A 25,223-nucleotide genomic window follows, 5' to 3' on the forward strand; every position below is an offset into this window, starting at 1 on the left:
TATTGCTATGACATGATCCTTCTAATTCTTTCAGGAAGATTCCAAGAAAGGCCAAATGGAATCTCTAGTTTTAGCTTTTGGAAGAATCTCCACACTGATTTCCGCAGTGATGGCACCAGCCTGCACTCCCACCAACACTGGACAAGAGCTCCTTTTCCCCCTCAGCCCCTCCAGCATTTGTTATTGTTTTCTCGATGACAGCCATCTTTCTGGGTGAATCTCAGTGCTGTTCTAGTTTGCCTCTTTCCAATGGTGCCATTTATTTGCCGGTACTTTGTATCTTTACTCTACTGCTGAACTATTTGTCCTCACTTTTTGCAGCATGGCTGCTGTGTTTTTCTTAAGATCTTTCTCTGCCTTTGTGTCATCACAGGATTGAATGTGGTTACCTTTTTCCTTTCCAAGGGAGATTTTCCTGAGTCTCTTGCTGAAAAATTGAGGACTGTAGCCTTCACCATGCTATACAAATCTGCCTGCGTGGGTGCCACCCGGTGGTCAGACTTGAACTGGGCCATTGGTCTTGCCCAGAGTTTCATTCTGAAAAACTCTGGTATGACGTTTAAGACAAGATCAGCACGTGAAGAGCTCAGAGGTGACCTCAGACTTCATCTCCTACATTGAGGAGTTGCTCTCTGTAGTTCCTTCCTCTTCGTGGTCCACTTCCTGGGCCTCTGACCAAAAAGCAAGGCTTTGGTTTCTTTATTCAGCCATGTACTTCTCCTATCTGCGTCTGTATTTGGGGCCAAGCAGCAGAAAACAGAAAAGACAATGAGCATTTCCCTCTGCACTCTTGAAATCTTAGCCCTCTGAAAGGAGATAAAGCCTGAGGTGCCTGCCTGCCTGCCTGCCAACATCGCTGCTGCCAACAGAACTGTCTAGGTGCAAAGCCAGAAACCGAGAGGAAAACACAAGACTGGGGCTTTCCTCTTTTCTCTCAAACCTCCCCCACCCTTCTCAAACAGAAAGGGCAAATTCTCTTGCACGCTTTTCCTCTCCCTCCCTTTTGCGCTCTGGCTTTGGAGATGCCTGTGAGTCCAGTCTAGCTGAAGCTAGGGCAGGCAAGAGAATGCCAATCTGGTAATGCTTTAAGTACTGGTTTCTCTCTACAGTCTTCCTCGTACTGCTGCCAATAGTCTTCCCAGCCATTCTGCCCAGGATAGAGGGTTGCATCCACTGGGAGGCAGGCACAGTGTACTAGCACCACTGCTTCACCTTTCCTAGATCTAGAAATCATCTGCTTGCTTGTTGATTCAGTTTTTTAAAAATGAATTACTCCTATGTTTGAAAGAAAGGTCTACAATGGATGAGTTCCTGACAGCCTGGCTGAGGTGGCGCCTCCTTTCTCCTTCCTTCTGCAGGGACGCAGCTGACAGTGGAGGTCCACCCTCGAGATGCCATGCCCCAGTTTCTCAAGAAGTTCTCCTTGGCTAAACGTACGTACGTACAGGGGTGCTCATGGTGGAGGGCCAGCAGGGAAGATTGAGGGAAGGAGGGTGGGCCAGATCCCAGCCTTGGAATCTTCTGAGGAAAGGGGAACAGTAGCCTGGCCCTCCAAACTTGGAAAAGGTAGTGGCATGCCAGCTTTATGTTGGGAGATTTCCCCACCCAGCCTCCACTGTTCTTGTGTCTCTGGAATTAGTCCTGAGTGACACCGGCATATAGCTGAAGGGGCATTTTATCACAAGAGTGTTGTTGGTGTTTTTAGATACCATTTGTTGACTGTGTAAGAAGGGCATTCATGATGCTAAAGAATTTCTCTTCATTAAATATACTATCCTAATAGTATTATTGTCACCTTTTTAGATCATCAAACTGAGGTTTAGAAAGACAAAATACTTTCCCAAGTTGCACACCTAGGAGGTGGATCAGAACTCAGATCCAACTCTGAATCCACTGGCCTTCACCGTGGTGCTTGGCTGACTCCATGCACAGCACAGCCAGCCCCTTGGACCTCCTCCATTACCTTGTAGAGCTCCTCGTGCATGAGTACATTTCATGGTAAACAAGAGGAATACAGAGAGGGAGACTTTTTCCAGTCTCTTTCATTCTACCAAAGGGTGGAGGCAGTAACAAAACATTAGTGTGAGAAATAGAATACCATCCTTTCTCAGAAAGGCCTGTGTATGTTTGCAATCTCTTGTTGTTGTATTTATAGCCTAAAGTGACTTTTAAGGACATAAAGCACTTGCCTTGGCATCCTCCACCTCCAATGCTGCCTGTTTTCCTTCAGGGACCAAACCTTCCTGACCTGATTTCAAATCAGCAGGAAATGTTCTTTTTCATTTCCCCATAGAGCCTTAACTACCAGCAGCCTTTTGGCCTTAATGTTCCCAAATTTGCAGCACTCAGTTGTCACTTGATTACTACCATACTTAATCTTTCTGGATCCCAAGCACCATAGGCTGCCTTCCCCTCCTCCATTCTCATTTACCCATGGTCCTTTCTTGTGCTGCGGTTATCCAGAGGGAAAGCCTTCATCCTGTCAACATGCCCAGTGGTGTTCAAAGATGGCAGAAGAATGAGAGGAGGCAGGAGCACCCGGCTCCAAGTGGGCCCGTGATCCAACGCACAGAGGTCTGAGCGCTTCCTGCCTCTGCCCACAGACTGCAGCTCCCCATCCTTTCAAGCAGTCCCTGTTTCCCTATCTTCCCCTGTCCCACTGTTCACCACTTGGTGGAGGGTAGGATAGGGGCAAGGGAACTGTGAAAAGGAGTGTGGAAAAGGGCTCAGAATCAAGACCTGCTAAGAATCATTGGCAGAATCATCAGACCTTGCATTTCTTTGTCTTCTAAAATGACTCTACTTCTGACTTTTGGAATATTGTAGGTTTACAAAGTGATAAAAATGGAAACACAAGACCACCGCAGCCTGGAAACAAAGATGCCTTTGGTGAGTTCCCGCTCCTCTCTAGGGCCATTCTCAAAAGAACATATTGTTAGCCTTGTGCTCTGATCTCGGAGCAATTGGCGATGACTTCTCAGGGGGCTGTCGAGAGTCTGGGGCCATCTCTGAATTTGAAGGGACAAGTGTCATGATGGATAAACTAGGTCTTCTATGAACAGGTGGAGAAGGGGAAAGCTTTCATTCCAGAGGTCATTGCAGAGCTACAAACTAACCTGTTCCAATAACAAATCTGCACAGTGCAAGAAACATTAAAACTGAATTCAGAATTACATCAACTTGACTTGGAATGCCAGATGTCTGTAGGGTAGGATGAGGCAGGTGAACAAGCAGACTAAGGCAGAAGGAGGGACACCGGATGGGAAAGGGTGATGGACAGATTAGGTTGGAACCCTGCTCTTCCCTCCCTTGCCTTCCCTGGGCCTCTATTTCCCCCTCAGTAAAGCAGATTTAAGGCCTGGCTCAGCCCTGCATTTCTTCCTACACTTTCACTTTAATATTAGAATGATTAGTTAATCTTACTAGTGTTTCACATACATTGGTGCAAAGTCACATTTGGCTCCTGTATAATCTCAAAAGGTAACTTCTATGAGGCATAAATCATTATAGATTTTTTTGAAAAGTCCTCTATTATAGAAGGGTCATATTTTTATAAGAGTATTTGTAGAATAGGTGTATTTAATGTGAAATATTAAATACTATATAATAAAACCAAGAAAAGAGAAAGCTAGTAAAACAGAGTGTCCAATTGTACTTTGGAGACGCCATCCCTCTTCTTTAGGGAGAACAATGCATGGAGACGTGTTAATTTGAAGCCCAATGAATAGCCACTCAGGTGACCTGATGACTCCCGAGAACTGGGGACACTCTGGAGGAGTCTGGTGGCATGTTCCTTCTGAGGGTTAGAGAGTGGCTTGGTTGGACCCCACAGGGCAGGGATTCATGATAGTCTCAGTCCCGTTGCCCAGCAAAATACCCCATCTCCAGTATCAGAGGGGTGAGGAGGAGCCAGGATGGGGGCCTGCCCCTGAGATACAGCTCCACCTCCCAGGACTGACTGTGGCTCTTTTGGGTCCCATGTGCAGTCCAGGTGGCCCTGGGTCAGCATGAGTCTTGACTTCCTTCCTCCTGCAGCTCTGATTGAGGTCCAGTCTCTGAGCAGGTTGCACCCCTGTTCACAGTGCTTCTGGCACCAGAACACCACTCCACAGATGGCTTTGGTGGGATTCTTCAGGCTCCCTCTAGCCATGGACAAGAGAAGAAGCTTGTCCGGTTGCCAGATGAGCCTCCCCCAGTGCATGTCCATGGTGCAGACCCACGCTCTCGAATTTGTCACTGGCCAGCAGCATCGCCTGGGCACTCCCCATGGGAATCTCCAGAAAACTAAATGACAGGAAATGAATTCCATCATTAGTATGTCTGGGAACTTCAGTGCAGGGCTGACTGAGGTTAAGCCAATTTTTTAAACCCTATTATCTCAGGGTCTGCAAAATCAGCTCCTGTTCCCTGTGGGTATTCAAAAGGACTACAAGAGCTACCATGGTACCCAAACTAATTAGCCCAAAGAACCCTTCTAGGAAATGCATCTGTTGGGACCAGTGTTTTGGGCTTTAGGAATTTTGTTAGAAGGTGATCAGTCGCAGAGTTTCCAAGAGCTAGCAAGGCCTGGGCCAAGCAGCCCTCCTTGGAGGGGCCAGCTGCTCATAGAACTTCCCTGTGTTTCCAGCCTACCCCTGGGACCGGTCCAGCCTAAAGTCCATGCCTCTGGATCTGCATCAGTTTGAAAAGCTGGACACCTACGCCTCACAGGTATGAGAGCTGGCCCTCTGGCCAAGAACCTCAAGTGTCCCTTAGCCCCGCCTGCAGGTGTTCTGAGTCACTGAGGTGGATGGCCCTTACATGCCTTTGCACAACATGTGGTTGGGAACAGAAGGCTCAGGCACAGATGCCTGCCCAGGACCTGGGGCCATTCCTTTCCCCAGCACTACCCAGCATCCTACGCTTCCACCCCCGGCTGTACACCCTGGAGCCACACTGTTGACAGGCCCCTCTGGCCAGCCCTGCCCTGCCCTGTACCTGCCCATCTGGATATCCCTGCTGCTGAGCTGTGCCATATTGCAGCTCTCAGAAAAATGGAGGGAGAGGATGGGAAATGCCCATGAGTGCAGACGCCTGAGTTCCTGTGACTACAGCCACATTCATTCCAGAGTTCATGAGCTGCCACTATCTCCTGCCTCAGAGCTGGGTGGGTGGGAGAATCAGAAGTGATTCTCCAGAGGGGCTGGAGGCCTTGGCCTGACACCAGGGGCTGGAGGATGGAAGAGATGGTGGACAAAGATGCCCAGGAGGCAGGAGGGGATGGGGCTGGTTGTGCAGGACTGAGGAAAAGCCTGGGGAAATATTTAGAATGGGAGAGCAGAGGGACACAGACATCATCAGAATTGGACAGTAGGGAGGCGGGTGAAATGGGACAGAAAGGCCCTGGCTGAGGAAGAACAGTCTCTGCAGAGCAGGAGGCCCGGACCAAAGCCAGCATAGAGATAGCTAAAGCCAGAGGGAGGAGCAGGGCATCGCTGGAAGCCAATTCTGCCTGGCCTCAGGGTAAGCTAACACTTGGCCATCTGTGGAGATCGGAGGCGTAGGTGGGGTAAGTCCCAATCTGAGGAGACGGGGCACAGGAAAACTGAAGGCTTGGGACAGGCTGCTGGCCAGGCCAGCCCCAGGAGCCCAGCTGAGACCAGAGACACAGCCCCAGAGCAGTGGGTGGCCAGGGAAGGCCAGGAAGAGGGTGCCCCAGGACCAGGCCACAGAACAGCAGCCCAGGGCCAGTGAGGACAAAGTGCTGCGTCAGACAGTGTGCTGGGCCCTGAGAGAGGGACAGAGGAGAAAGAAACATGGAGTAGGGCAGGCCACGGAAGAGGGTGAAGCAGAAGACTATGGCAGAGTGGTAAAAAGGGGCCCGAGGGCCTCCAGGAGGTCAAAGCACCAGCGTGGCAGGGCTGCCTCGAGGCGACTCTCGCAGTTCCAGCAGTCAGAGAGATCTTCACAGTGCAGCTGGAGAGATGCAGGCACCACGGCAGGGGAGGCAGCTGCCTCAGCTTCTCTAGAAAGTTGGCCGGGATCAAGGCTGCCTTTCTAGCAGTCCTAGACCAGTTTTCCCTGGAAGGTCCCTAGAAGGCTAATTCGTTCTTTTATGATTATTACCATGGCAGAATGCCTGTGACATAAAATTTGCCATTTTAGCCAGGCATGCTGGCACATACCTGTAATCCCCAGCCCTCAGGAGGCTGAAGCAGGAGGCTTGCCACCAGTTTGAGCCCAGCCTCAGTTACAAAGTGAGTTCAAGGCCAGCCTGAACTACATAGGAAGACTCTATCTCAAAAAAAAAAAAAAAAAGCAAAAAAGCCCTTGACATTTTAATCATTTTAGTATAAAATTCACTGATATTAATTATATTCACAATCATCAGTATCTATTTGTAAACACTTTCAAGGAATGACGTCCCATGCCCACCCCTTCCCATCCCCCCTCCCCATAATCTATGAATTTGCCTATGCTGGATATTTCATTTAAGTGGAATCACCCACCCTTTGTCTTTTTGTGTCTGGCTTATTTCACTTAGTACCACACATTGGATGGAATAAACGTAATTATTTCTTTTTCTGGTTGAATAATATTTCATTGTATGTATAAGCCACACTGTGTGTGCCCATTCATGTACGAATGGACAGGGCAGTTGCTTCTAGCTTTGGCCTGTTGTACTGCCAAATATTAGTGGACAAGTGTCTGATTGACTTCCTGTCTGCAGTGCTTGCCGTGTGTGCACACTTTGCAGGGAAATTTCTGGATCACATGACAGTCCTCTGCCTAACTTTTTGGAAAACACCACAGGAACACCACTGCTCCACTTTAGAACCCCGCCACTAATGTAGACATCCTAGGAGACACCTTAGTAGTTATAAAGTGTTATCGCATTGTGGATTTAATCTGTGTTTTTCTCATGACTAATGATGCTAAGGATTTCTTTTCATGTGCTTATTGAACATTTGCATATACTCTTTGGAGAAATGTCTGCTCAACCCAGTCCTTTACACATTTTTGAGTTGGATTGTCTTTTTGTCCTGTTATAGAAGTTCTTTATGCAGTCTAAATATTAAACCCTGTCAGGTATACGATTTAATATATCTTCTCCTATGCTCCCAAATTGCCCTTTCACTTTGTTAATAGTATCTTTAAGGTACAGAATCTTTTATTCTAATGAACTCCTAATTTATCTATTTTTTTTTGTCACTCATATCTTTGGTGTCATATCTAAAAGTCCATTGTCAAACTCCAAGGTCATGATGACCTACCCCCCTGTTTTCTTCTAAGAGTTTTATGGTTCAAGCTCTTACGTGTGAGTGTTTGGTCCATTTCGAGTTGACTTTTGTATATGGTGTGAGGTAGAGGTCTGACTTCCTTCTTTTGCATGTGGAAATCCAGGGTTGCAATGTCATTTCTTAGAGACTGTTCTTCCCCCTACTGAATGGACAGGGCACCCTTATCAAGAAGCAGTTGGACCTAGATATATAGGCTCATCTCTCTTAATGTTATTCCACTGGTCTACATGCTTTGACTAGCTTTCTGTTAAGTTTTGAAATAGAGTGAACCCATTACCCTTACTCTCTTTTCAAAATTGCTTTGTCTTTATGGAGCCCCTTGCAATTTCACATGAATTTGAGTATCGTTTTTTCCATTCCAAAAGCTGTTGGGATTTTGATAATGATTGTGTTGCATTCATAGATTGGTTTTGGGAGTGGTAACATAACCAGAAGCAGCCACAGCTGTCCACATGCCCACCTGGCCCCAGGACCTTCAGAGAAAAGTTGTGGTGGTCCTATAGTTATGACTTGATTCAGCTGGTCAGCACCACCTGCCTTGTCTGACTCTCCCCCATCTCTGTGTGATTTGTCTTCAGTCTACCCTTTGTACCTCTCCTTCAGCTTCCCTGCCTGGAGGGAGGGCAAGACTGGTCAAAAGTGTGAGATGCTGAGCCTAGGCTGGGGCCTGAAAGGAGTTTTCGGGGAGGGGAGCAGCGTGTATATGAGAAAAAGTATGCATATGTGGGTGGTGTCCAAGGTGCAGGGTAGGTGGTGGTTGGGGTCAGATCTTGGAGGACTTTGTAGGTCGGTGGGAGCCTTGCATTGGCTCGCTGCTGGCCCCTTTCCTCACATCCGAGACCCAGCTCTGAACTTCCCAGGCCTGATGCAGAGTGCCTTTCCTGCTCCCCAGGTGACGGTCAAGAGTGGCTTAGATGAACTGGTGAGTGACCTGCTCCAGGAGGCCCACAGTGATCTGGAAAGGGTCCGTGCCATCTGGATCTGGATCTGCCACCACATAGGTAAGCCCCCTTGTGCTGCAGCTGGCTCCAGAACGTGGTGTTACTGTCAGCAGGGCCCTACCCCAGTGAGTGTAGAGTGAGTTGGAAAGTTGGGGATGTCTCCTCAAGGGCTGGGTTGAGTAAGGAGAGACTAACCAGGCACCTTCCAGAGCCAAGATCCCCATTCAGCAGGAGCCTTCTCTCATCCTGGCTTCCTAAAGAGCCTGATTTACAGAGACAAGAAGACTGAGGACACAAGGCAATCTCCACAAGGATTTCTATTTGTTGGGGAAGCCACAGTTCAGAAGGTTATTGCAGCACCAGAGGTTCCATAAAGTACATAGCTAGGAAGGACAGACAGACTCTGTTCTCCCTGCTCCCTGCTGCCACACTGATGACCCCCGCCATAAGACTGAGCCCAGGCCCCAGGTTCTTAGAGGGTGGCCTTGGGAATCTCACTGGCCAAGCCAAGCCAAGGAAAGCCACTCCTTGCTAAATCTTGCCAGTGCAAATAAGAAGATGGAGGTGTCAATCACAGCACAGACTCCTAGTCCTTGGACAGGAAGAGCAGCCCGGCCTCCCCCAACCTGTCATAGGCTTTTTCTTTGTCCTCCCAAAAGCAGCTGAGAGGATGAACTCAGCTGACATCAGTAGAGGGTGTGAACATGAGGGACCACCTCTTCCCACTCCAACCCTGCCTGCAAGGCCTGGTCTCAAAGGGGCAGGAACAAAAAGAGACTATCCAAGGGAGACTATTTACTGCTCCTGGACGCATGCCTGCATGCACACATAGCTCCTCCCTGGAGGTCAGAGAGCCAGTAACCTCTCTCGCTCTGCCTCACTCCTCCTCTTATCACTTGAACAAAAGATGACATCCTTCCAGATGTAGCTGGGTCTGGTGTCCTGGATTCAATCAGCCCACTGTGGCTCCCCTGGCCTGATGATACCCACAGAGCAGCTGGGCCTGGGGAGCTGGTGGGTACTGGTGTAGTGGGGCCTTCTCTCATCTTAGCTGCCGCGGAGCCCTGATTCCTTTCTGCCTCTCTTCTGCCCTCCAGAGTATGACATTGAGGCTGCCCAGGAGAAGGACCGGCAGGCCTTCAAGCCCACTGACATCCTGCGAACCCAGAAGGCCAACTGTGATGGCTACGCTGGCCTCTTTGAAAGAATGTGCAGGTATGATAGGCGGCCAGTGAGTGTCTGGTTCTCAGGTGGGTCTCCCGGCCCTCTCCCTCTCCTTCTAAATCCCTGTGGGTCTTTGCCACAAGCCCAGCCTGAAGCCCGAGTTTGCAAACTCTGCTCTGGAATCCAAGTGAGTTCTGAAAAGGTCAATTTCTCCCTTTTTAACACCCACATAATTGACTTTGTACCATCTGCCGAGCTTCGTGATGCATTAACATAATGGCAAATGAATGCACGGAGATAATTTGGTTATAAAAGGCCCCTTTTCTGCCTCCTCCATCTCCATGCAGCTGAAGGTTAAAAGAATGGCAGGCTTGAGAGCCAGAGGACAGTGGCTGCGAGCTCCAAGGGGACTGTGAAAGGCTGTCCTTCGGGCTGGTGCTGGGGCCTCTTGTATGGGAAACAAAAAAACCTACCTGAAAAGAACTATCCACCGGAAAACTGAATGACCAGGAACTACTGCTCTGGGCATCTTTCCACTCAGTTTTCATGGCTTTGGGAGTGAGCATGTGGCCAGGTTCCCAGCCCAAGGGGAGAATGGGTCATTGCTGGTTTCCTGTGGCCTCAGGACAAGCTCCAAGCTGGTTGAATCCTGCTGATCTCGTTTCCTGCGGCCCTTTTTTGAGGTCTGCTGGGTTCCTGTAGGAACCAGTCAGTCAGTCCTGGGGGCCAGGAAGAAGCCCCCTTTTCAGGAAGTAAGAAGACAGCTGCCTATATCTCTACAACCCTCTAAGAGTAGGCTTCTCTGCCACCCAAGTGTCAGCCCACCAGGACTGCAAATGACAAAAGAATTAAGCCAAGTGCAGCAACAAACAGTCCCTAGCATGCAGCCATGATGCCTCCGTGTCATGCAGACAGCTGCAGGGACCCTGAGTCTGGGAGACACACGTCCTATTCCTGGCCTGAAGCCCCACCTGGCCTGCCTCCAAACCTGGCCACCACCACCAAGCCCAACATGCACCTGGCCCCTGCTCAGCTCCCTGCTCTTCCCCTCTCTCACATCCCAGCCCCAGCTGAGTCCACAACCTCAGCTGGAGCCAGGCCAGGTTGGGTGCTGAAAACACCATCTTAGCCACCCCTTCCAGCCCTCCAGGGTACCCCCTCCACTCACACTCCCATCACCACCCTGGACCCAGCCCCAGGTGCCCCTGCCTGCCATTGGACCTCTGAGGTAACTGGATCCTCAGTGGCCTCTCTGCTCAGCCTTTCCTGGTCTTAACTTCCTGAATCTCATGCAAAGTTCACACTGACTTATGAAGTCCTCCAAACTCTGACCTCAGCCAACTCCCCACCCTCTACCTTGGACTCCACCCATGCTTCCTGTCATGTGTGTGCCACCCCCTGTCCCAAAGCTCCCTCCAGCCCGCAACCCCGGTCCAACACGTTTCCCTCCCTTGATGTCCCCCGCATGCATGTATACAGGCTCATGTGTTTCCTGTGCTCTTGCTTAATAACTTTTTTAAATTAAAAACTTGTGCATTGTACATATTTAAAAGCATGCAAAACAGAAAGAAGAAAATTAAGTGGCTCTGGAATAAGTAGGAAAAGCAGTTAGCACTTTTTTCATACTCCTGACCAGACTCCATCCTATGCATGTAGGTATTACCTGTTTGTTTCTTCCTGCACCTAATAGGTCTTACACACTTTTACATGTCTTTAGCCCCCTGCCTTTCTGCCTCCTATATGACACTGATCTCAGCATCTTGCGCACAGTAGGCCCTCAATAAGTACTTTTAGAATAACAGGCTATTCCTAATGGAATTGTACATTCTGTTCTAAATAATGAAATAGCTACCTCTGAAAGAGCAGCTGCATTTGTCCGTAGCATCTTTTAGACTGTGGCTGTATTCATCTGAATTTGTAAATTTGAAAACACTCTGCCTTTTGAAAGCCATGAGATAAATGTTTCTCCATCCAGCAAAAGCTTTCCAGCGTGCCATAGGAGTGGCAGATTTAAAGCTGGAAAGACTGGGGTTCCAGTCCCTAATTGAGCACTTGCTCATTTTGTTCCTTGTGGTAAGCACTTAACCTCCAAGCCTCAGTGCTTCCTCTGCACACCAGGGGCTCTGCAGCCTCCTCGGTGGGACTGTAGGGCTCTGTGAGAACATGCAATTGGGGTTTGATCACCTGACTTCAGAGTTGCTATTTTATAACCTTTCCAGTCTTTTCCTGCCAATTGGGGTGTTTTTTGCTCTGTGGAAGTTTCCTACCGACTGCACTGGCCCACATAGACTCAGAAAATTGACACTTGCCTTGAACGAAACTGTCAGCCTTTCCAGCGCAGCCAGATGCTTAACAATGTCCATATTCTGGCCTGCAGCTGATCATTAAAATACATCCCAGCATTTTGCACCAGTTAAAGTTAGTTTCAAGCTAGCGGTTACCCTGTACCAATTTCATCACAGTGCCTGTGACATGCAACAATAGCTCACAGTTCCCCCAAATTCCTTTAATTTTTGCTCCGAAGATCAATAACCTATCCATGCATCCCTTTCTTAATTCACTTTACCTCTAAAATAACTGCCTAAAGTTTGGTCAGTTCATTAGCTAATTCCTCAATAACTGAGGTCATGCAATCTACACTCACAGATTTATGCCTGCTTGGTTGTCAGGGCTGCCTCTTAGTAAGAGTTGTACCCATAAGGCCATCATTACTTCTTGCTGGTGCATTCTGCCTCCTTCGAATGGCCTCATTAAAGACTGATTTAATAAAGGAATTTGGTGGGGAATTCAGATATTTTCATAGTGTCATTCATTTCCACATTGCTTTCCCAAGTTGACGTGAGGGCCTTTTGTGAGTGCAGTTGCAAGTGATGGCTGGTCCACTTTCTTTCTGACTTTCTGTCGTCACACATTAATGTCTTTCCCCTTGCCTCAATTGCCCACAGTCTTAATTGATTCTGCCTAATTTCTCAGGCTCCTGCCATAGAGCTGACCCCCATAAATTCTCTTCCCCTCTAGATGGCTGCAGCACCACCAGCTAGCAGATTTCCAGAGATTCTGGATAACCAGGAGCTTATTGCCAATCGGGGGCCTTGACACTGAATGGGCTGGTTGTCCCCATCAGGTGTGGGGACAGCTTGCCAACCCCCCTCCAGCTGTCTCAGAGAGCAAGCTGAGAGGCATGGGAACTCAGATGGCTGCTTCTGCGCAGCATGACATCCCCAAGGTCCTAAAGCATGACTTGGTTCCAAAGGGACCCCAAGAGAGGTAGCAACCGTAAGCCTCCTGGGAGATGCAGATTTCTTAGGAGACAGATAGCTTTAAATTACCGCCAGATCTGATTTTGTCACATAAGATCTGTAAAGGGGCTTATTCTTTTTCTTTTTTTTTTCAGTACCAGGAATCAAACTTGAGACCTTGCCCCTGCCAGGCAGGCGCTTATGCCGCTGGGCTATATCCCCATCCCTGATAAAGGACTTCTGAATGCCCCTCAATCTTGTAGATAAACTAAAGGACGATATAAAGATGGTTTGTACCACTATAGCAAATCATTTTCTAATTCTCCTGTTTATAGACTAAACTCTAATTTTGCTCATAAATTTTTGAATTAAAATAAGTCTTGATTTACCGAAAGCTTGCTCCAGTGAAAAGGCTCCTGAACTGTGCATTCCGAGCTAGCTGTGTGGCCCCAGGCAAAGCAACCTCCCTGTCTGAACCACTGAGGGCAGTACATGGGCCTTGGAGGGAGAAACAGCATTAGGATTGTGTTAGTCTAGCTGTAGGATAGTGTAAGAAAAGTCAAAATGAGCACACAACAGTGACACAGAAACGCTGTTAAGTTTGCAAGAAATAAGTACCTACATCCTAAGCTACATGGTGTGTGTTTCTCCTGCTGCAGTACAGAGATCACACCACTTCCAACAAGATACTTTAAGAAAAGCAGATGCGTTGCCTCTCCTCCACGGTGGCTCTTCCCTCTTCTCTCCCTCCCTTTCCTTTACCCTTGCCTAAGAGTTCCTAGGGGAGATGATCGCAGAGGGCGGAGTCCGCTGTGGTCAGAGCAGACATGAGCAGGCCACCTCCTCCTGCCCAGCCTGCAGCCACGCTGCTTAGCCCAGCAGTGCCCGGGCCACAGCAGCGTCACACAGCATCAGTGGCAGGGCACAGACCATCCTTGATATAAAGTGACAATCAGGCTTGACCCACCACCTGCATGGTAATACTGAGGGTGTGCCTCACTAAAGTGGAAGCAGCGGCAGCCCTAGGGATGCCCAGATCAGCCGGGGCTCCCTGCCCTCTGCCTGCCTGCACCTCTTTCAGGCTGTGTCTATCAGGCCAGGCTGGGTGGCCACATGGTCCTGGGCTGCCTTAGGGCCGCACACCCTCAGAACGTCCCGGGTTGGGACCCTGAGCCCTGGTACTTCCTAGGATGGGGCTGTGGTCTTCTCCCAATCCTCTGGCTGTCCCAGGGGCTTCCTAAATGCCTGTTCCCCTTGTGGCCTAGGATACATGGCAGCCATATGCTTGCTGGTCAGCCATACGCTGTGTGCAGTTGGCATTAGCCTTGTCAGGATGGTTGAAAGGAAAGGCCAAGACTCTTCCAGTGAGGCTGTTAAATTGGTGTTGGTGGGGGAAACCTGGGCCCCTGGCTGGCTGGCCAAGCACTTTGACAGGAGAGCCACCTCTCCGTTGCTCACTGTGGGCCCCTCACTCAGTGTTCTCCCAGCTCCTGTCAGCACAGTGACTCCAAGATCAGCTCTCCTTCCAGCCAGGAACAGGCCTAGAGCAGCCCCTGAGCCTTATTTCAGGAATAATACCTTTGATTATATCACACTGTGTGGCATCACGCCATGCTATCTTCCTGCCCGTGGCCTATACGTGGTACAGGAATTACAGTCGGTGGTCTTTGTTTTTGTTTGCTTGCTTGCTTGGTTATTTAGGGTTTCTTTTTTGTGCAGTACTAGGGACTGAACCCAGGAACACTGTACCACTGAGCTACATTCCCAACCCTTTTTATTTTTTATTTTAAGACAGAGTCTTACTGTTGCCCCAGCTGGCTGCAAACTTGTGATCCTCCTATCTCAGCCCTCCAAGTAGCTGAGATGACAGGCCCAGGCCTGTGCCTCTGCTCCTGACAGTCAATACTTTTTTGATGACATGAGAGGGTCATGAGTTATCCTGACTAGACACAAAACCCCAACTATCTCTACAGTCATTATTTTATATACGGATTACCTGACTTTGCATGGAAACTATGGATTATTAACAACAATGCTTCACATTATGACTTCCCCTGTCCAATTCATCCTGCACATGGCTGCCAGGTAATAAAATATCCCCCTGTCACAGTCAAGCAATGCATAAACTTACAGCTGAGTTCATTTTTCATCTTTTTTCTGCTGCAGGCATTCCCCAAGGCCCTCCTAGATTCTCTCAGGCTGTCGGAGGAAAATCATACCCTGGAGATCACTTAATGCCAACCTTCCAGGTTGCCCTGATGTGTCTGGCAAGGTCGCCCTGGAGGTCAGAGCTGGCAGGAGAGCCCTGGTATTCCAGCCTAGCCCAGTGGCTGCCCACTCCAGCCTGGAACACAGGTGGACTTCTCTGCCACCCACTGTTCCCTCCTCCAGCCCATTCCTGAATTAGAGGAGCTTCCCCTGTGTATGCCCAGATCCGCTCCTGCTTCACCCTCACAGGGGGGACACCCCTGCATGCACTCCAAGGGCAGGCTTCTCCTGGCAGAACTCCTAGGCTGCCCACTTCAGTGCCAGCCCTGGTTTGCCTAGCACCAGGACACCACACCAGGGCTTTATGCGCCTGCTTCCTCTGTGACCCCAGGTGGCTCGAATGGAGGACAAGCATCAGTACTGTCCAGAGGGCCAGTGGCTCCACTAATCAGTTCTCCCTAATGCAAAACGAGCCTTCACCAGACACCACAGTCCCCTGTACTCCCCTTATCCCTCTGCATCCTACCAGAAATTAATAAGCACAGATGTCCTGTATAACAGTCGAGGATGATTCACCACAGGATATAATTTTAAGTAGTATTTATGAATTTTTTTCCAATTCTAAAAGTAACACATAATCTTTACTATAAATCTCAAAAATATAGAGGAATTTAAAGCAGACAATTAAAATCACCCTTATTCTATTCCTTCCTATTGCTAAGCAATCTGGTGACTTGTTTCCTCTCTCTATCTGTCTGTCTGTCTCTGTCTCTGTCTCTGTCTCTCTCCCTCTGTGTCTCTGTTTCTGTCTCTCTCTCTCTCTTTCTCCTTCCTGTTCAAGTATGCACATCATTTCATACACGCAGACATTGAAATGATTGTGAAGTTTTAATACTGTGTTAGAATATGAATTATCGCCCCAAGTAAATACTTTTCACAACCCTTTTCTCCTTAGCCAGTTGGAGTGGCTTGTGGCCCTCCCTGCTATCGCAGGCTCTCACTCCCACCCATGCCTCGCTCCCACCTTCTCTCTTCTCTGCTGGCTTCCTACATTAAGACTATAGAGTCATTCACACCTGCCCACTTGGGAGCACGCCCTGAGCCTTACATCCCCACCAGCACGACCTAGCACCCCACTGTCCATGCTGTCTGTCACTGAAATGAGGACCAGGGTGCTCCCTGTCCGTGAGCTGCCGTCTCCCTTCAGGGGCTGCATGGCCCATGGGCTCCTGGTACTGCCTGTCTCTGGGCAGCTCTTCTGCCATAAATGTCATTTGGGGCCATTATCAATAGAAAATCTTGCCATTGAGGTCTGGTTGCTCTTACTTTCTGCCCTTGGGGTGCTTCCAAGTTCTCTGAAATCCTGGCTGGTATGTCCTCATGAGGTTCCCAGGGGAGTCAGGGAGGCCTGGACCTTCTTTCTGAAGCTGTGGGGAGATGGGTAGAGGCTGTCAAAGATCCTCAACCTGAGTGCCTGGACTCTACATGCAGAGGAAGACTGAGGTTGGTGTTGGGGAGCACAAGTGCCCCCAAGCTAGCTCCTACTGGCATGGCTCTTCCACCCCCAGTGGTTTGCTTAACTTGTTGCTGAGCTCCGCATCTGAAGTACCTACCTCAGATTCAGCTCATCTAGGTGCACGGAGTCTGCACCATGTGGGGCGCTAGGAGGCTAGTGGAGGGCACATCCAGGGGTTCCTAGTTTACTGGCTTTTCCACAAGAGCAAGAAAAATGTTTGGAGGACAGGTTTCTTCCCTAATTTGCACAAAGGCCTCAGAAAAGCTAGCATGATAAGCCCCCTGGGTCAGATCAACCACGGAGCTGCCCAGCCAGTCCATGGCATGGGGCAGGGCTGCTGAGAAAGGCCAGCTGGCCATGGCAGGACATTCGGGGGACTCACTGTGGCCCCAGAGAAGTGCTCACAGCCAAAATCAGCCCCCTCACTGTCTGGTTTTATGTGGACCCTGGAGGTGGCCAACAGCCATCCCTGGCTGTCCAGGTCCCAGAAAGTGGTGCCAGCTTAGTTTGAGCAGTACAGGAGGACACTACCAAGATGACTCCAAAGCTCCAGCTAACTGGCAAGCATTTTCATTCCTTCTGAGACAGTTACCGGAGACGCCAGAGCTGTGTCCACAGCAGGCAGGCGGTGTCATTAATACATTCTAGTGGTTCCTGTGCCACTTTTGCAGAGCATAGACCTTCAGCCGCCCCCTCCTAGATTGCTGCTGGAAACACCAGTCTGTCTGCCCTTCAGATCCCCATGCAGGTGGGATTGCAAGGGCAAAGCCAAGGAAGTAGAGCTTGGCATTCTCTGCACTCAGACCTCACCTCCTGAGTAGCCCTGGCTCTCCCAGCCTCTGTCCCTGCTCCTCATTTGTAGGTTTTGCTTCACCAACACCCTCCTTCTCCTGGGTCCAGTGTCGTTCTCACTTTGGCCCTCACTTTTCTCCCTGGAAGAGCTGCTTACAAAAGATGTCAAGCAGGCTCTGGGGAGACATTGTAGAAGTGATTTCAATAGTCTCGGAGGAGGAGAAGACAGCAGGGCCAGCAGAGCCAGCCCTGTGTCCTCAGTCTCCACCCTCAAGGACAAAAGCTTTAAGGCTGCATATGCATGAGTGTATGATAGGCAGGAAAAAGGAGAGACAGGAAGGACTGATGGGCTGCAGGTGTGACCGGCAGACTTGGGGGCCATCCCAGTAGAGCCCCGCCTCAAGCCCTGTATCACCCCCAGGATTGCTGGAGTGCAGTGCATGACAGTGCCTGGCTACTCCAAGGGCTTCGGCTACCAGACAGGACAGAGCTTCTCTGGAGAGTTTGACCATGCCTGGAATGCCGTGTACCTGGAGGGAAGATGGCACCTCCTGGACAGCACCTGGGGCAGCGGTCTGGTGGACAAGGTCACCTCAAAATTCACGTTCCTGTAAGTACAAGTCAGGGTGGGACTAGGGATGTTGGTCAGCGGGGAGGCACAGGTGGAGAAGGCTGGGGAGAAGGAAGGAGGGCAGGTGGGCTGAAGGCTTCTGGCAGTGCCCACCTGCCCACAGACTGGGACTAGCTACAGGCCCAACATTCCTGTAACCACCCCAGACCCTAGCTAAAACTTCCTCTGGCTCCCTGTTTCTCTCTTCACCTAAATCCCATGAGCCTCAGCATTAGCCCCGGGTCCCATGTGAGGAAGAGGCCAAGGTGCCCTTCTAACTGCCAGTGGTTCTGCTCAGGCCTGGAGCGACTGCCATGCAGACACCAGGCCTGTCTCCCACCTCCTCCTTGGACGCCAGCCTCCTTCTCCAGGCTGAGGAAGGGCCGTGGTCTCGGGGAAGGAGTGCATGGTTGCTACAGAGTCAACATGGACCACAGCAAGCTGAGGGGCTGCCACTAGACCCCCTCAGTCCTGCAGGCTCTGGCCTTAACTTAAGTCTGCACAAAACACTCTTGGGGTCACAGTGGCCATCAGCAGCTCAGAGTGTATTCAGAAAAATAAGAGCGTACTGTGATTTTTGCAGCTGAAATCTTGACACTGCCACACGCAGGGCAAGTGCAGGCTAGGTGCCACACATCCCACGATGCAGCTCGCGTGTTCACAGACACCTCTTTTACCTCCCGCACCCTGAAGCAGATCCTTTAGGTGGGGCAGCACCTGTCCATATCAGGACAAGCACCACATTCTCTCCTCCGAGTCTCTACCCCTGCCCACTAGAGGAGCACCAGGCCTCTACCTGGCCCAGGAGCCACAGAGGGCCTCACTGAACCTGCAGAGGAAAGACGGGCTGATGGAGGTGTATGCTTGGGCACCCCACCTCCCCACCTCCCCACGTCTCTGCTGTGTCAGTGCTGGACACTCATCCATGGGTTACACCTTTGCACCCTTCAGATTTCTCCTTGGTGTTGACGGCGCAGGAAGCCTTTCCCCCAGACTCTCCAGGGCACTCACGGTGTACCACAGTCCTCAGCTGTGGCCTCCTCTCAGAAGGTGGCTCAGGTCCTGCTTTAGCTTCAGTGTCCAGAAGCAACTGTCAAGAAGTCTCTGGTGCCCACTTCCCAGCTGGGTTGTTGGCTAGACCCCTCCCAGTACTGTGCCAACCAGGAGAAGGACCCCAAGGCCCCCAAGAGCCCAGCCCCACATTAAGCTGAGCAAAGTGGCCAGAAAGGGGCCCCCACCATGCCTTCTGACCAGCTCTCCCTCTGCCCCAGCTACAACGAGTTCTACTTCCTCACCCACCCCGCGCTGTTCATTGAGGACCACTTCCCAGACAACAAGAACTGGCAACTGCTGAAACCTCCACAGTCTCTGAGGCAGTTTGAAAACAGCATGTATCACAAGAGTGAATTCTACAACAAGGGGATGCTGAGTGCCCACCCAGACGTGTCCATGATCAGAACAGGTAACTGGGGCAGGTGGCCAAGTTGTGCATCAGGGGCAGGAATGCAGCAGCCCTGGAAGCTGCAGTCAGACCCATATGGGCATGTGGGTATGCAGGGGTGGCCGACAGCCCTCACCACCAGGCTATCAGGGCACAGCATGGCTACAGGTTACATTGGTAGGGATAGAAGCCCTCTTATCCTAGCGTGTACCCAGACGGGGCTGTCAGGGGCTGTGGGTTTCCTAGTACAAGGGAACCAGACCTACAGTGTCCTGACCTGCAGTGTTCTGAGCTATGTATGTCTCTTCTCAGCTCACAGGGCAGTGGACAGACTATGCAGCCTATCCCAGCCTGTTTGGGTGTCCAACAGAAGCTGCCCAACCTGCTGTGTTCTCCTGCCAGACTCCTGGCCAGGAGAATTGTGGGCCCCTCAGAGCCATTACTGTGCATCAGGGGTCTACCTAGCAGGTTGGGGAGCTGAAGAGCTGTTCCTAGACAGGTGGGGGCAATCTCCCCAGGACAGAGGATGGGGCCAGCTGCTACAGAGAGACGGTCAGTGATGTGTGGGACAGCTAGGATGGACATGCGGTAGGCAGTGGGAGTGGAGGAGAGGAGTATTTCCAGTAACTGCCCAACCTCCACACTCAGACACCCCTAAGGAAAGGGCTGGGGTCCTTGAGGCTCAGCCAGTTGCTTCGCATATCTGCAGAGGATGATGATGGCTAGGTGGGTTCTCACCCTCTAAGGAGCATTAGGAGACTGAGCCAGGGAACCAGAACCACAGCATGGGCTGCAAAAGACTCTCTCTAGAAGCATCCATGGGCGAGGAGAGGATGTTGGGGTGCCCCAGCCCCACCATACCACAGGGTGATAGGCACAAGTGCCCCCAAGCTAGCTCCTAGTGGCATGGCTCTTCCACCTCCCAATGGTTTGCTTAACCAGTTGCTGAGCTCCAGCACACTCTTCAGAGCTACAAATATCTGGCAGCTCCTGCTGTTAAAATAACAGCGTGAGGTTGCTCACTTTGAGAATCCGCTCACTGCGCTTGCATCAAATGGAGGCCTGTTCAGGCTGCTGCGGGCCATTGCGCCACAGGGAGGAATCGACCAGGCCCAAACAAGAGCACTCTGTGTCACTGAGTTGAGTTCACCTTTTCAGGAGGCATGAAAATGTAAACACCATCTTTCTTAATCTGTAGTAGTCTCAAACTTGCTTTTATCAGTGGTAGAGATTTACGCTAAGTATAGAGGTGGGAAAGAAGCAAAAGAGGGAAGCTGAGGTGGGCGAAAGGAAAGGGAAGGAAGAGAACCCCCAGATGAGGAGCTAGAAAGCTGCTGAGCACAGGGAAAAAAGCTCAGGAGGGGACAGGGAAGGAGGAAGTGGGGAAGGTGGGTGGACACCATGGCTCATACAGAAGGCCCCAGGAGTCCTTTGCTTTAAAACTTCCTGTCTCTCAGCTCACCTCTGCCAACACCCCCAAAGCAAGGCTGTGCTCATGACAGGAAATGAGATGGGCTCCTGCCAAACACCCTCCAGCCCACCCAACGACAGACATGGCACAGAACTGCCTACCCCATTCCCACAGTGATAATTTCCTGAAGAGAGCCAGGTTTCCAGAGAACCCCAGCTCACATGAGGGGGTGGAGACAGTCTCACTTACAGGAGGCCTTTGGTGGGAGGGCTTACCAGGTTCAGGAAAGGGGCTCACGGTAAGCATAGCTCAGAGTTCCTGTATCTTCCTTTGCCTGCTTCCACCCACGATACAACAGGAGTTGGGCAGGGGACAACCATCATCTGAGAGAAGGTGAGGCTAGGCTCTTAGAAAAGCCGCTGCCCTTCCCTGTCTGGGGTCTTGAGAGCCAGGGAGGACCAAATAAGTGAGTCCCCACAGACTGCAAAAACCAGGGAACCAAGGAACAGACCAGCTGCCTGTGAAAGACAATGACCAGGACAAAGGACAGCCATGTGAGAGGAAAGGGGAGAAGAAAGGAAAAGACCGGTGGGTACACATGCTGTCTTGTCAAGGTCCCATTCCAGACACACAGTGACAATGCCCAGTGTCAACACAGGCAGGGGGTGGGGGCTGAGCAGGGCATCTCCAGCAGGGGCACCTTTCCAACTTGCTAAGGTAATGTGTTAACAGGACAGCTACTGGCATGTAATGAGCAACCGGCATCAGTGGGAGGGAGAAGCAAGAATGAGTTGGAGGAGGCGGTGCCCTTCCCGGCCCTTAGCCCGCCAGGCAGCCCAAAGCTAATAGGAACCAGATGAGTGGAGGAGCACAGACAGCTAGGATCAGATTTGTCCTGCGGTCTCACCCCAGCCCTAGCTATCAGCTCCCTGGGAAAGGGTAGAAAACCCCTTCCAGGGTTGTGTTATGGCTGACTGATACTGTGTTCAGCGACATCACATTGCTTGCTTAGTCAATCTGATAAAAAGATTTACACCACAGAAGTGGGCCAGTGCTACAATTCAGAGTTGCCCACACCGCTGAGAGAACTTAGCAGCACACGTAGGAGCCATCTCACCCAGCGCACCTCTCTCCCCAGTGAACGGGAAGGCTACGATCACCATAGAGAGCTGCGCCCCGACGCTGTTCATGTTCATGCTCAACGGCAAGCAGGAGCATGGGCTACTGAGCCTCCAGAAGAACGGGATGAAGCTGGAGATATACCCTCCCACCATGGGCACCCACAAGCTGCAGATCTTTGCCAAGGGCAACTCAGACATCTACAGCTCAGTGCTGGAGTACACACTCAAGTGCAACTTTGTGGACCTAGGGGTCCGGCTGCCAGCCGAGCTTCACCAGCCTGTGGGCCCCAGCTGGTTCTCGGAGCAGATGGGGATCATAAAACCCTCCCACCCTGACCCCGTCATCCATACCCGGGATGGACGCTGCTCTATCAGCTTCGGCGTGGAGGAGGGCACCAGCGTCCTGGCTTCCCTGCACGGAGATGACGGCCCCATCACTGAGGAGACGCAGCGGCGCTACATCTTCCAGCTACACCGGGAGAAGCGGACTGAGCTGAAGGTCCAGCTGCCCCATGCCGGCAAGTTTGCCCTCAAGATCTTTGTCAAGAAGAGGCAGGAGCCGGGCAACTACATCTTTGTCTTCAACTACCTCCTGTGCTGCACCAACACCAAGGTGAGCTGGCCCATGTTTCCCGAGAGCTTTGGCAACTGGGGACAGGACAATGAGCTACTGGAGCCTCTGTCCGGTGTGCTTCCCGCCAACCGGAATGTCCCATTCAAGCTGAAGCTGCACGGAGTTGCCAAAGCCCTGGTGAAAGGGCAGGACACATGGCCCCTGACCCTGAGCCACGAGGGCTACTGGGAAGGCAGCTGCAGCACAGCCGGCTGCCAGGAGGTCTACGTCATGGTGCTGGAGAACGCCAACCACAACTTCTACTCCTACATCCTGAAGTACAGAGTGAACACCCAGTGAGGATGGCCTGGCCACAAATACTGTCCCTGAGGGCCATGGCCAGCCCTACCCAGGAGAGGCCAAGTGCAGAGAGACTGGACACCACTGTGTCTACACAAAACCATTTCTAGGCCTCCAGCTCAGTCTTGCTGCTCCATCACTGGTGCTGAGATGTTTGTGTTCTAAAGCTTCACTCAGTGTGGCCATGGCTGAAGGGATGGAGGTGAAGGCCTTGGAGGAAAAAGGTGCTATGTAAATCCAAGGTATTGTGAACTGCCCACCTGTGCCCAGATGCCCCCTTTGTGTGCTAATGTTGTTACCATAGACGGGGTCAGCGTGGGAAAGCAGGGCTGTGGTCCAAGCTGAAAGCTTTCCCCGTGATGCTTAGTGAATTCTCCAGGCCCCAGAGGAGTATGATACATACGGCTGCATCTCCCTTGATCACGGGGCCCCTGCAAGCAGCGCATGGTGTCACCCCACAGCTCCTGGACCGCAGGGAAAAATGGACCTGACTGTCTTCCGACTCCATGCTGCCTCCTCCTCATTAGCCACTCCTTGCTCTTCCAGAGCCCTGGGGATCAAACGCATGAGAGAAAGCTGAGCCCAGAGTGGCAGGGTTGGTGACAGCGAAAGCAGAGGCCCCAGGGCCGGCTCATGGGCCTGCTGGGTAGCGGGTGGAGTGATTCTTCGGCAGTCCTGCAACACAGTCTAAGTCATCTGACTTAGTCCCCTACAGGAGCACACAGGGCAGTGACTGTGGCTCATGGGCTCAAGGCTCAGCCTTCCTGGGAGCCTCCAGAGACTGGCTAGGCCTGTCAGGGGCTGAATGACAAAGCTCCATAGAGCCCCAGGCCACAGGGGGTGATGTGGCTGGGGCAGTGCTCAGAAACTCACACAGGCCACTGCCAGCCCCAGAGCCCCTGCCACCCAAGTGAGGGGACCCTGCCTGCTCAGCAGCAGCTTTTGTGCTGTGGCAAAGAGAAAAGTCCTATCCCATCTCCTCTCCTTTCTGAAAATGAGACTCAGCCCACTCACACAGAGCACTGCCTGTTGGGGGATGGTTGGGGCCCTGGCTTGCTCAGGACTGTCCAAAGAAGCCCCAGCTGCCCAGCTAGTCCTGGGAAGCACCTGAGGCTGGTGTTGCCATGGCAACAAGTAGAAACCGGGCTGAGCAGGGTAGGAGAAAGGGAAGGGCTGAGAGACACCCTCCAAGGTCAATGCACGAGCATCTGGCATATGGACACACTCCAGGGTACTCCCTGCTGAACCCCTGGAGTCCTCAGCTCTGTCAGCCCTGCCTGTCCCACCTTTCCCCCAGAGCAGTCCACACCCAAACCTCTCCTGCAGCCTCCGCACCCGGCCCGGCTCAGCAGCAGCAGCCTCAGCCAGCCTGGGCCGCTCATGCCTTCCTTCTTCGCCCGTCTTCCTCTGTGCACACGCAGTAAGCGCCCAGAGCCGTGCTAGAAGCTGGGTTACAGAGGTAGAGCAAAGGGGTCCAGCCACAACCACCCAGGGCTCCCAGTAGGTGACTGGCCAGGGACACAGCCTCCCCCGCCCCAGGACTGGCTGAAGTTCCAGGTCCCACAGCCCACCCCAGCCTGGGGCCCCTCTTCCGTAGGGACCTGGCTCAGGGCCGACTTCCACCAAGCAGAGGCCTTACACATGGGGCGCTCCTGGAGGGCCCAGCTCCCCACCCTAGGTCCAGCATTCTTGATGAGCCCACCACCCACCACTACCTCGCTTAGCTTGAGAAACACGCAGAGGCCCAGGAGATACAAGCACTATGCCCCGCCACAAGGAAACAAAGGGGCCTTTACACCCTGAAAACAGCCCTTTTTTCACATATGTGATGTTAAGGGCTGAAAGAAATGTGTTGTGTTTTATCAAAACAAGAGTCTTCTAAGGCTCATGCCACTCAGTGGATCCACCGCGACCGCCACAGGCAGCCTGGCAGAGGACACACACACCTTCCTAACACCGTGTCACTAATCAGTACGCCTGGGAGCCTGCAGAGCACACCGCCCAACGAAGAGGAGCCGTGCCCAGCACCAGAGGGGGAAGCCCGCGCCCCCAAGCTCCGCAGGGCACCCGCAGGCCCTCCCCTACTCATTGAATCAGGCACCCCCTTTGTAAAAACAGTTGTAGGCACGGTCAGAAAATCACCTGCATTTCTTCTCTCTGAAGTAAAAGTACGTGAAATGAAATCCAATCTTCATGAATTTTTACACGCAGGCTGCTCAGGCTACAAATCCGAGGTCACATGTTGAAGGCTTTTATTCAAATGCTCATCTTTGTTTCCCGGCCGCAGATGGAATGGCTCGGGTGCCCCCTGGTGGCCGCTTGCGTGGCCGCGGGCGCTGCAAACCACCAAATGATTTATTAGCTCCCTACCTTTTTTTTTTTTTTTTTTTTTTTCTTCTTTTTCTTTTTTCTTTTTTTTACTGAAAATTTGAAAAATACTGTCGAGATGTTTGTATTGAAGTCAGGGTGGGGGTGCTTTCTCAGAGTTTCCTCTGTGTACACGGAGCACTTGTGCCAGGCACAGCTGTGAGAGCCTCCTGCGAGGCTGCCTGGCACGGTGAGAAGACACCGCATGTGATAAGAATTG

The 25,223-nt window shown here is 51.5% G+C and overlaps 1 protein-coding gene across 2 annotated transcripts in view; it reads left to right on the plus strand.

Moving 5' to 3' along the window:
• Ky (kyphoscoliosis peptidase) overlaps window positions 1–25,000 on the plus strand; it is a 39,958-nt gene extending 14,958 nt beyond the window's left edge. For both annotated transcript variants that reach the window (XM_023706494.1, XM_004625003.2), the window contains 8 exons: window positions 1,359–1,433; window positions 2,827–2,889; window positions 4,628–4,710; window positions 8,173–8,281; window positions 9,319–9,436; window positions 17,562–17,750; window positions 19,022–19,212; window positions 21,741–25,000. In XM_023706494.1, coding sequence (XP_023562262.1) covers window positions 1,359–1,433; window positions 2,827–2,889; window positions 4,628–4,710; window positions 8,173–8,281; window positions 9,319–9,436; window positions 17,562–17,750; window positions 19,022–19,212; window positions 21,741–22,636 — 1,724 coding nt within the window. In that variant the 3' untranslated portion in view covers window positions 22,637–25,000. The remainder of the gene's footprint in view (window positions 1–1,358; window positions 1,434–2,826; window positions 2,890–4,627; window positions 4,711–8,172; window positions 8,282–9,318; window positions 9,437–17,561; window positions 17,751–19,021; window positions 19,213–21,740) is intronic.
• The last annotated feature ends 223 nt before the right edge of the window (window positions 25,001–25,223 follow it).

The sequence above is a fragment of the Octodon degus genome, unplaced genomic scaffold, assembly GCF_000260255.1.
Source record: "Octodon degus isolate 3935 unplaced genomic scaffold, OctDeg1.0 scaffold00008, whole genome shotgun sequence".
Classification (NCBI taxonomy): domain Eukaryota; kingdom Metazoa; phylum Chordata; class Mammalia; order Rodentia; family Octodontidae; genus Octodon; species Octodon degus.